The sequence below is a fragment of the Cupressus sempervirens genome, chromosome 6 (genome assembly GCF_028749045.1).
Source record: "Cupressus sempervirens isolate cs-2001-9-10 chromosome 6, ASM2874904v1, whole genome shotgun sequence".
NCBI lineage: Eukaryota > Viridiplantae > Streptophyta > Pinopsida > Cupressales > Cupressaceae > Cupressus > Cupressus sempervirens.
In genome coordinates, this window is record NC_143123.1 from 406,745,534 (window position 1) to 406,758,483 (window position 12,950).

Genomic DNA, 12,950 nt, shown 5'->3' on the forward strand with positions numbered 1-12,950 from the left:
GAAAGTTGAAATAATTCAAAAATTAATTCCAACCAGGAGACATGCGTACAAATTCAAAGTCTTAGTACACACATATCTCTCCTCTCAGAACAGACAAAAGACATCAAAGATCTTATTGCTCCTTATCCCCAATCCCTGTTTGAAAATCCCCTATTCTTTTTCCCTACATTACAATTAAAAACAAAATGAAAAACCCCCCTTTCCCTGTAGCACAAAGACTCCCAGAAAAAGAAACCAAACCCCCTTCATCTCGAATCTTTTACAATATAAAGCATTTCCAAATTATCATTCGGTTATTGCAGCCGATTCTTGGGGATGAGTATCCCTGTTATAAAAGTCTTATAAAGACTAATTTATACCTTTATAAAGATTCATGTAATGTTTTATTCCTTTAAACCAAACATTATTATAATGCTCGTAGCCTCATATGTGAGGTATGATTCCACATCAAAAGTGGAGAATGTGGGTATTTAACATGTGGAGGCTTTCACCTTTCTGAATTCTTAACGTTTTGTAGCTTTAGTCGAATAAACCTATGAATAGTTATATGACATATAATTTATTCATTATATACAAAGTTAGTATATACATTTGTTATTATATTAACTAAATAATTAATGAATAGACATGTCCCTTGGGTCGCTTCATAACTTATTCCCAATATAAATGTGAGAGAGATTGCTGCATTTGAAATATACAGAAATCACAAGCAGTATTATTTTATTTGCAGCAATCCTCTGATTTTAACATGGTATCAGAGCAAGTTCAGTCTTAAGGATCTTCTCAGAATTCAAGAAGATAACCACTGGAAATGTCTCTGATTTTATAGTGCCAATAGACATCAAATCTCGATAAATGCAAAATAGAGAACAGTAAGATGGAAGGGATTTTGTCACAATGGCACACCGTACAAAAGCCACGAAGAGGCGAGATAGAAGGTTGGAGATTTATAATACAGATGTCAGTCCTTGGGGATTACATATAGAAATAAATCATGACCTTAATATATGTACAAGAACAGGGAGTTCTCCAGAGACATTGATATCTGACCCATCCACATAAGAATTGTAAGACACGTGGTAAGGTACCAGGCCATATGTGAGTGTACGTAACTAGAGGCCCCCCACATAATCATATTATGTGAGTGTGAGCAGAGGAAGCGGCTGTGCAATAATGAAGAGTGAACAAAATTGTTTGTTTTGCAGTGAGTGTGAAGGATTTGTTCGACCTAACATGCCTCCACCCTCCCATTATTTGGACATCTTTAAAGGTGTAATTAATCCATGGCATGATTCACAAATATGAAGAAACACTTTGAATTCGGAAGGAAACAACTAATATGTGAATGTGAAAGAACGTATCTATATTATGGGTGTACGTAACTAGAGGCCCCCTACAAATAACCCATTTTTATATACATATATTTTGTATAGTGACACCAAACAAAGAGAAGGTACATTCAACATGTGATAATGATAACGGACAGCATGAAGTTGATGACAAGAGTGGGCTTGGACTGCATAGTAGCTATAAAATAAGATAGATTGATCACCAACATGGGAGATGATTGAGTCATCTTGAGCAGGAAATTATGTGCCAAATAAGAAAGAGAAGACCACTTGTGAAGTCATCAGGTCTTCCAAAGGCTCACGTGAAATAATGACACCATTAAAATACACACAGCCCGACCATATAGCAGGTGATTTTATTTGATATACTGATCCCCGTGTACTGTGAAGAATAAGCGATCAGGCATCGAGATAAGGAAGGCATAGATTGAATGCAAGAAACATATGGGGAGGAATCATAAGATTTTAGGTACTGATCCCATTAAGTTCAATCCAGAATCTATAAATCTATCCCCTATGAAGTACATGTAGACACATCACTATTGAGTCCCTTTGCATTTCAATAGATATTTTTTGGATGTAGAACATATAAGCTAAGAAGAGGCACAAAATATGATAGTCATATATGCAGAAATATAAGGCATGATTAGCTTGCATTGGAACTTTGCGATCATAGTGTATTAAAAGAAACTAGTTATTATATATAACTGTTCGGCGATAAAAGGGAGTTTTATTATTGTGTGATTAGATTATATATATATATATATATATATATATTTTTTTTTTTTTTTTTTTTTTTTTTTTCCCCTATACTTAAAATAAGTTTCAAATATGTGCATATGGAATCTTTGTGAATGCTTTGGTGGAGATGAAGAGGGAGTCTGATATCCTTTAGAGGATTCTTTGACTATAAGAGGTCGGAAGGTTGACATGAGTGAGTATTTTACATTGTGGGGGGAATAATAACCAATGTTTCATTCCCATTGTTTGACAAATACTTATATGGAGGCATTTTCCGATATGATGCATATGGACCCTCATTCGAGCAACTTGTATCGAAGATGTTCAGATAAGTATTCATTAGCTTTTAAGTATTACAATTATCTAATCACTATATTCTCTCTAAATTGTATTTTCATATATACAATAAAAGTTACTTGACCTTTTTTTTCCTCATCTCTGAAGATGTTCTTGCAGGGAAAAGAATGGTACATTAGGCATGCTACTTAATATGAGTACCCTTTTATAACAAGAGGGAGTCATTTGTCAGATAGGGGGGTAGATAATATGTTTCAATTTGCTTGCAAGAATCTTGGTCATATTTGGTTCATAAGGAGTAGACTATACTAAGATGGTCTCTCTACCAATCAGAAAATTATACCAGTTAAAGGGACTATGATTCATGGGATGAAGTTCCCTGTGAACTAAGAATGTCTAGACTATAACATTCCTAGATAGATGGATACGTGTTGAACCAGGAGGCATGATAGTTCATTAGAAGCAACTTTGGACAAAGAGAGGGAGGTGATAGAGGATATGTTTCAGATTCAGAGGGAGTTTTGACACCTTGTTGGAAATAACCTTGACATGGAGGTCAAAAGGTTAGTGTTTCTTTGTGAAAAAGAAGTTCCAAGTGAAATCCCTCATAATATGTTCTTTTCTATGAGATAAGTTGAGGTGAAAACATTATTCTCTGATATGATACATGGTATATGTCATGACAACAACACATGATAATATCCATGCTAACTTCATGGGTGTATGGGCCTCCTCCTGTGTACATCATGAGGAAGTGACGACTTACAAAAGATTATCACTTGTAGAAGTTATTGAAAGATGACGATCTTACAATAACTTAAATCATGATATACATTTTATGTAAATGTTGAAATAGATCATAAAAGGCTTTATCTTATAAATCAACAACGAAGTGTTAGATGTCATTAAATTGACGGTCTATAAGTTGTTTGCATAGATATATGATAGGTATTTGGAGAATATCTTGCCTTGATATTCTGAAAGACCATTTCCATATTGAGTACTTGGTGGATATCACTAATTTGATGTTCTGGTAGGCCATTACTCAAAGTCATTGGTGGATATCATTAAATTGATTATTGATAGGCCAATGCTCATGCTACCTAATATGATATCAAATTAGTACTTGGTGAATATCCTATGTTGCTATTCTGATAGGGTAATACTTATATGATATCATATATTAGAAGTCTTCTGAAAGACTTCCTTTGTTGTATTATTTCTAAATATTACCAATGGTGTTCTATTTATCCAGTGTTTATCCTCCCTAGCTAAGAGGGAGTTTTAATGTTTTGTAGCTTTAGTTGGATAAACCTAAAAATAATTATATGAGATAAAACTTATTCATCATATACAAAGTTATTATATATGTGTGTGTGTATGTATATGTATATATATGTATATGTATGTATTTGTTATTATATTAATTAAGTAATTAATGAATAGACATGTCACTTGAAGGGACATGTCTCTTCATAACCTTATTCCCAATATAATCATGAGAGAGATTGCTGCATTTGAAATATACAAAAATCACAAGCAGTATTATTTTATTTGCAACAATCCTCTAATTTTAACATGAATTTTTTCCCATGTGCCCACCGTGAGGACCTATTGCAATACGTGGCATATTCATTTAGTTACATGAGATTGGTCTAAAACCAATAACATCTCTCACATATCACTCCATACCTACAAACAAATCCGGATGATTCTATGTCCTTTCAACATGGCATTGGGTTCAGGATTTGGTCAGACCACAACTTCTCTCCTTTCAGTGACTAAAGCTCTGCTCTGGACTTCAGTCTACACAATAGTGGCATTCTATCGAACAATTCACTATCATTCTTCATGCTCTACTAGACAACAAGGATCGACTTTGATGCTCGAGACTTCAACATTTCATGTCCGTACATGAGCTTCACGAGTCATGATATGTTTGACCCTGCATGCATCCTCCTCAATGCATTTGATACCAACATGAGGTATATGCGTTGAGTCTCCCGCTCGTTATCTCTTCCTCGAGCTTGAATGGAGAACACCACAGAGCCTTGCCCTTTCCAATTGTGTCAACCAGGCTTGTGGCTTTCGCACAATCAAAAATGAGAATAGCTTCAAGCAATTGGGTTCATCCTTAATGATGGATCCTATAACCGCTTTGAGTCTCCATCGATGCACCATTCGATGAGTCAAATGTAGGGCCTCTATATGAGAATCTTTGACACAGTCCAGTGTATCCAAGCATGGGGTGCGATGTATCTCACAACAGTCGTATCGTGACTCACATATGCATAACTGTCGCCTTCAAATCTTTGCTATGCTTTAACCAATTTGTCAAACATTTTGCGGAACTCCCCATATTCGCACATTTCGATGATGAAAAGCTACTCAGGTATTATGTCAAATAATTTGCACGCTTCTAACTTGAGAAAAGACTAGTCGATTATCATAAAGGATGGCCACTTGGGATTTGTTCCACCAGTACTAGTTGTAGAACCAAACTGAATCTGTTGCCACAGATGTTCCATCCTGATTGCGATTCCAATAATAAAACGCATGGGTGTGGTTCTTAATCTCCAACATAGCATGGTCAAAACTGACCTCACAAAAAGTTGAATATGCAAGTTGTGGTTTTGTAAATTCTCCAACAAGCCCTTTTATGTTCCCACCATCACCAATGGTTATATAGACAGGTGCAGACATGTCTTTAATGGGCGAACAACCTCCATTTGTAATATTGTATGCTATTTTTGAAAACCTATGAGAATGCTCATAGGCATGAACATGGCCTGCAAATACAAGATCTACTTTGTATTCAACAAGCCATGGCTCAAATACAACACACATAGTTTGTCCCTCTATGTAGTGTTAAGAATTATTGTTGTAGATAGGAGAATGCATAAGAACTAAAAGCCAAAGTGTCTTCTTCCTATCAACGTGCTTGAGCTCTTTCTTTAGCCAAATCGCTTGTGGAGTGTATTTCGCAAAGAGAAGTACTACTAGATTCTTTGAAAGGTACATAGTATTGATACAGAAAAGGTTTGAGAAAAGCAACAATTTTTCTGAAATTTTTCCTAAATTCTATTTCAAGATTTCCTGATGCCCATGTCCATGTCCGATAAGCAGTGCTTGGCTCCACAAAGCGCCCCCATGTATCCTAACGAATACCATTGTCAAACTTATGATCATCAACATAGGAGAGATCTCCAACATAGAGAGTCGCCTACCCATTTCTTTGTAAATGATGCTCAAAAGTTGAAAGAGATTCAAAAGTTTTCCCTAGGTCACCTATTACTCCAAATGTGTAAGCAGAATCAGGATCAATAATCAGGTGTAAAAAAACAAATTCATGTGATGAACTTCCATTTCCTATTTTATTGTAGTACTTTGTACCATACTCAAGATCAATAAGACAATGATGAGTGAAACCCGATTTATAGTTGTAAAATGTGTAGTTTCTTGCTAAGCCTTTTGCATGATGATCATAGGTGTGCGTTGTGCCATAAAACACCTCGTTGGATCCAAGCTCTGATGGGATCACCCAAGACATGATAACTATCGCTCCTTCATAATCACCTTGAGTGATATGGACCTGCTATAGTTTTGTACACCTTAACCTATATTTTGGGATCACTCGATTTTAAGTTTGTGATTTCCTCCTCGTCTGATAAAGTTTGTTCCTTCATAAGAAGTATCATTCTATGGCTTCCAAGCACATACTCCATTATTATTATTAAATATAGATATTCAAGATCGTGGAAATAATAATGAATGTTTAGCCATACAATAACAACTTTTGCAACTAAATTTATCTCTGCTCTGACATGCCCAATCCTTGTAACATAGGATTCTTGCCACAATAAATACTGTTTAGCAACCACCATTGCTCATACAATTTATTTAATAATATATGTAGTTCCATCTTGCCTGCGGGTCCTACAAAGATCAACTTGAGCTTGATATGCTATGCTATAATGGAAACTTAAACAAATTACTTTTATGTGGGCTTTGGGCACACAATCCAAAAAGTTCTTGCAAATATCAATTCAAACACTTGACTCTAAGCATTCTAGACATTGAACTCTTCATGTTGAACTTGGTCTTTTAAATTTGCCTAAACTAGGTAAATTATTTCTTCCACCCATTATGCTCTATTGAACTGCATTGAACCACTATGAATTACATTTCACCTAGATGAATCTGGAACATCTGCACAAACTAACTTGAACCATATTGTTCTACTTTGAAACAAGAGCTTTTCGAACTTTAAAAACACCAGACTGTCTGCAACATGAACTTGTCGAACCAATTGAACTACTTTGAACCGTTTGAACCATTTTGAACTTCATTCAATAAGGTTCAAAGCCAAAATAGAACCGAGATATAAAGCTCAAGTGAGGGTTGAGATGAAGAAGGTTCGCATTTTGAAAAAAATTAAATTGGGGGTCCATATGAGGGCTAACAATATTGTATTCATGCAAAACCTTATCGAAGACTCTGTCTAGCAGTTGGAGGATGTCATGCAACTCTGCTGAATGAACAATTTGTGAGTCTTAGAAGCATTGTTGAATTGCAGGAGCATATGAGATATCTCAACCATTCTATCAAATCCTTGTTTTCTATCAAGTAATAGTGTCAAATTAAGTGGTATAGATCCGGATGGTTTCTCCGAAGCAAGAAAAAAGTCCTCTTATCATGATTCGTTGGATACAGGCTCTGTTGATATCACCAAGATCGATCTTGGGCTTAGTTATTTGGGAAAGAATCTTCTTTCCTTGAAATCGAGCACTCCACCATTTGCATTTTTTGGAGCATGCCTTGCCATAGTGTCTTTATTGTGCATGGCTCTGTTTTCGATTAACATCATGCTTTCTTGACATCAGATTATCTGGCACTGTCGTCATTGTCTTTCATCTTCATGATTGTCGTTCAAATATCATGTCAAGATGGTTTACCACTTTATCATCACCATCGGTTTTGTTATCTTTACCGTTTCATGAATTTCTTATTTTTGAATAAATGAATTTTATCACTAACAATTTCAATTGTGTAGAACTCTTGGTTTTAGTTCAGTATTGTCTCAACAGGTGCAAGTATTATTCACACAATCTAAAGCAACCTTCAATGTTGTCGTGTTGACACAATCTCCAACCTGTTATTTGTAAACATATAATAACGTAACATTTCAAGTCACATCATGTAACTATCCTCGAGTGTATTTTGTATCCACCAGATAAGTAACGTTACATTTGGATGTCTAACGGGCTTACGGCATTGAAGGATCTCCGATTTCATTCTTCACATTGTTCAACTTTGGAATCATAGCTAATGTGGCATCAGTTACAAATCACAAAAAGGATCATGTGAGAAAGTTTTTGGTTGAACAACGTTTTTCTTCTTGGCTCGAGATATGGATTAAGTACATCTGTCTTGCATGGGAAATATTCGAAGTGTTCTATTGCATTCATTTTTGGTTGGAGTTAACATATTCCTCTGGCTAGAGAATTATGGCATATACATTGGCTGTCTTATTCTAATCATTTTGGTGTCGTCTACAGAATATTGAGAGAGTTTTCTGTGTATATATTCGATCTCTATGCACTTGTTTTGCAGTACTTAAATTTGATCATTATCAATCAAATTCTTGTAGGCTTCATCCTTCTAGACGTGTTCGTTTGATATACCTTCGGGCATGCAGATATATTTCATGTGTAGAGTTGTTTGAGAACTTATAGTACTGAGCTATGATTTTAGTCTGCATATGCGATCATTGCAGGAACATACAAAGTTGGAATATTGGGCAATGGCATAGTATCCTGCCATTTTATGAAGATCAATATATGCAAAAAAAATCATGAGATAAGCCTTCTTTTAATTGGTCACTGTCATAATGTATATATTTAGTATATTTCTTTATGATAAATTGATTTTATTAATCTCTCTTGGTTGCTTACAGGATGCAACAAGATAAGGATTACATATTTAGAGGGAGATGTTGAGATGAGGAAGTTGCTTATTGAATTGAATTAATATTTGCATATGAGATTCAAAGGGAGATGTTCAGCTTCAGAGGGAGTTGTTCTTGGTTGAGAGTGAGTCTTTATATTATCCCCTCCTTTTTTATATATGTTTTTGAGAATCTTGTCAGAAACAAGTTTCCGCTAGGTATGGTTAACTTTAAGACTTCAATAAAAATAAGTCTTATTTTTCGTTGTGCCTATTTTTACTCTTGTGTGAATAAATAAGATTGTAAGAATCAGCTACGATAACTCTTTCAATCTAGGAAGTGAACATCATGTTGAGAGAGTCCATGATGACATCACGTTGAGAGATTCCGGATGGGAGTTGGATGTCATGTTGACAGATTCCATGACAATTTACGTTGAGAGAGTTTGTGACTAAAGGCTTAGCTGTGATTCTTATAACTCTATCATGTTGAGTGATTTCATGATTATTAACAATGAGAATTGTACTCTTGGTGTCATGTTGAGAGAGATTCCACGACAACATCATGAAAATTGTTTGTATTTTCTTCATGGTTTTCATGTTGAGTGATTCCATCAAATTTTACAGGATCTATATGATTAAATATTATCGTTGACATTTTGGTTGCTGCCTTGTGTGACTATTCAGGTAAAGATTTCTCTCTCACCAAGAAAGAGTGTTGGAGTTTGTAGCTGTGATAGAAATCTTTATCTCTAGACATTAATTCCATTATAGTCACCTTCAACTAAAAAATACGTTATGATAATTGTAGCATTATATATAAATACATGTCATTCATCATGCATTAAGGCATGGAAATACGAAGAATTGTATTATTGGGGATTTCAAGAGACCTTCCATTATAAAGTGAAGAGTCTCTCCTGTGTTATACATATCGCATCTAGCGAAAGGCATTGGACAATTGAACATTTATGATCAATAAAATGATATTTTTGTTGGGCGGCTGGGTTTTCCCCTTCATTCTAGAAGGGTTTTCCTAGGCTATTTCTGGTGTTTATTGTTTCAGTTTGGGCTCTTTATTATTCATGTTTATCAGCTTATTTTATGGGCTGAAAATCTAACACTAGAGAGGATCATATACTTGGTGTTCTATCCTAGGATACTTAGTATTTCATCCTGCATGTTGGAGTGGTCACAAAACACACATCAACAACCCCCCCTCCAACAGCTTATTTCCTCAATGGTGGTGATCGTTTGTGTAGTTAGATGTGACATTTACCAGAACCATATCCAATTCATTTGGATCTCTCCTCCTCGCCCTTCTATGTCATACATTTCTCATAAGTCACAAAAGGCATCATAATTCAGCTGAACTACATTTTGCACCTTTGTCCACACATACCAGGATTCCCTCTTAGCCAATTACAAGTTTGCTCCCACTAGCTTTTGAATGAAGTAGTCCTTCACATGTACATGATGAAAGAATTTGCCTATTCTGGCTCCTTGGTAAAGCAACGACAAAGAAGACCTTAATTTTAAGACGTTCAATTTACTATGAGATAAGGAGGATATACCATTCATTGTACAGACTTTGGCAGCTTAATTTCTACTTACTTCCACAACCTAGATGAATGGTACTTCGCTCTTTTTCAAGGGAAGGTTGCCACCTTCAGGGACAAAAACTTGCAAGGAATTTCTAGAACCGCCCATTTAGATCACCTTGTTCATCCATCCTATTACTAGTACTGAAGGAATCAGAGGCCCTCAAGATACCATTTATTTTCACACTGTTGATGAGAAATCAGCAAGAAAATGAAATTCTTCATACAATTGAACAAGGGCACCACACCTCTCTCATGCAAGATAACATGCTCTTGTCGTTTCTCGGTCCCAATAGAGTTTCTATTTTGATCTACCTCACCAAAGTCTTTGCCACTTCCAACTATATATTCAGTGGTGGTGGGTTTTCAACCATGAATGTTTTAAGAGATTTTAACTGAGTTCCAAGATAACACTCTTCACATGCCCCCAAAGCCATCCAAAAGGATCTCTTAGCCCAGGGCCTTCAACAAAAGATACCATCGATTCTAGTAAAATGCCTTCATAATTTCCAATAATGTGACTCCCCTTCTAGTGATACAACATAGACCCAACTTAACTATGCTAAGATTCTAGAATCCTTCACTCTTTACTATGGCAAGACTATTTTTAGTAATCTTGGCAAGCTCACTAGTTCTTTCTTTTCCAATAGGGCTTGGATTCCTCACTTTGGGTTACCCTCACTTTCTTCTTATTAGAATGCCTTTAGGCTTTGATTCTACCATTGTCTTCTACCCTATAGCTTCCTTGGAGCCTCTTTTTAGCTTCCTCTAGTTGGTGCCTCTAGTTGTACTTCCAAGTCTCATTGACCCAATTTGGTCAAATTTGGAGATCAATTTTTTCTTTCTTTGTTTCTCAAGGTTGTCGGTTCCAATTTGAGCTCAAGTTTAGGTTCAAGGATTTAATTAGTGGGTTCTGCAAAAAAAAAATTGGGGCTATTGGGTTCATTTTGGGTTAAAATAATATATATAACATATGAAATATAAAAATTACAAATGGGTTGGCCACTTAGTGTATTGGTTAAGTGGTGATGATGCTGTTGTGCAAGTTCAAACCCCCACTGGGCCATTGTGATCTCAAGCTTATACCTGTGCTGATCCAATGTGCTTGCAGGTTTGAGCCTCAACTTTGTAATAAGCACATGATGTCCGCCATTTGTGGCCTTACTAGGTCATGGCTCCAAGTCAAAAGCATTTCAAATGAAGCCAAAGAGCATATCGTGCTAGTGTCATTGGTCATGTTAAAAAGTGTACCAAACACTTACATTGATATATATAAGTTATTAATATAAATATAATGTGAAATATAAAAAATTTAAATTATTAAGATAGATATATAATATTTATAATTAATTTTATTACTCACAATTTTAATGAAATGATTGGGTAGTCAAATGAGACACTATAAACTCAAAGCTGATTGATGGAATGTTCCACGATTTCAAATGTGGTTGATAGTATGACCAAATCAATGGCATACTACCCTGAAACCCGGACCCTGTTTGAATCTAAGCACATCCTAGGGGGTCAAGGGGGAGGACCCAATAACACTATTGTTTCTTTCTATCTTGTTAACCCTTCCTTGATAGGAGCTTATCTGTTGCTCAACCTAATTATAGCTAGATATATGAGTAGTAGTTCACTTGTAAGACATAATTATTAAGTCGTTGATGAATTTTAAGAACATGCCTGTTCAAAGTGTTTCTACTATGACAATTGTTTATTTTCTTCATCAAGCTTTTGTCCAACAAACTTCTATTTTTGCTATGATTATTCTACGGTCTCACTGAAAGCTTTGTTTTTCATGTCATCTTTGCTACTCCTTACTCTAACCGAACATAAATACCATTCTACTGTCATTCAGCCTGACACAAATAGTATTTTTTCAAAGAAAATGTCACTCAAATAGCCATTTGCATTCTTCACTAATCTCATTTTCACCATACATTATTTTCTTGTTCAGCCATGATTCTTCCATCCTTGCATCAAAACCTTTCAAGTTGACCAAGTTTTCTCTTTTTAATGGTTTATATACAGAAATCATTGCATTTTTTTAGCCTTGACACAACTAGCACATTTTATGTAGATTTGCATAAACCCTCATTCGCACAGGTCATGAGTTAAAAAACCATAAATTTCTTTACACCCCCCAAGCAACAAGAATCATTGTTCTAATGTTCTAATTTTATTCTTTTCAACTAATAGTTCATAAGGTGCGCATATGAAGAATGAATATATAGATAACTAATTAACGATATAGTTCAAAGATGACACTATTGAAACGAAAAATACTGAAGGCAGAGCACATACCCAGTTAAGGATGTATTGAACACAACTTCACCAACTTGTGTTCCTGAAGCACCAAATGACTTAGCCCTCCATACAGAACCATCTTTGAGCACAAGCCTAGCGTCTGCAGTCTTCCAAGGTTTTTTTACTGTAGCAGAAAACAAACTAGATAATTATGGCAAAGAAAGTTTTTCTGGAATATAGAATGATACATACTACTTTCACATTAACTTCTTTGGTCACACTAGCCATGTTAATTATAAGTTAAGGGCTGCATTAGTTTATCCCAAGTTCATTAAAACAACAGAAAGACAACAGTCTTGTTTAGCAAAACAAAAATACAGTTGCCTAGAAAGGATTTCATGGGGGATGAAAAAATAATTCAATCAATAATACTAACACACCTATAAAATGCCCAGACTCGGAAAAACTAATATAGAGAAAGCAGCATTATTTTGAAATTTTCTTACCTATGGAACCTGATCAAAGGCCTCAACCAGTGACACCATGGAATTCATAGCTCAAACCCCCTGATGGTTCATGGCATACAGAAGAAAAGGCCATGCTGCTAACATTAAAATCAGCTTCTCCCAATAAATATTACCAGTTCTCTTGAACTCAGACCTCTAACATTTCTTTGGATTAAGAAATATAACTGTAAGCATCAAAATTTGCAAGCAATATGCAGTTGATAGATAAGGTGTGATGTCCCCTTTTTCAAATGGGATTT

General features: G+C 35.4%; 1 protein-coding gene and 1 pseudogene across 1 annotated transcript in view; both read right to left on the reverse strand.

Moving 5' to 3' along the window:
* The window catches only part of CARA (carbamoyl phosphate synthetase A), a 99,888-nt gene that overhangs the window by 54,714 nt on the left and 32,224 nt on the right, over window positions 1–12,950 (reverse strand). The window contains exon 2 of the mRNA XM_089788325.1: window positions 12,242–12,368. Coding sequence (XP_089644451.1) covers window positions 12,242–12,368 — 127 coding nt within the window. The remainder of the gene's footprint in view (window positions 1–12,241; window positions 12,369–12,950) is intronic.
* On the reverse strand, window positions 4,872–6,271 carry LOC149552788 (phosphoenolpyruvate phosphatase pseudogene; annotated as a pseudogene).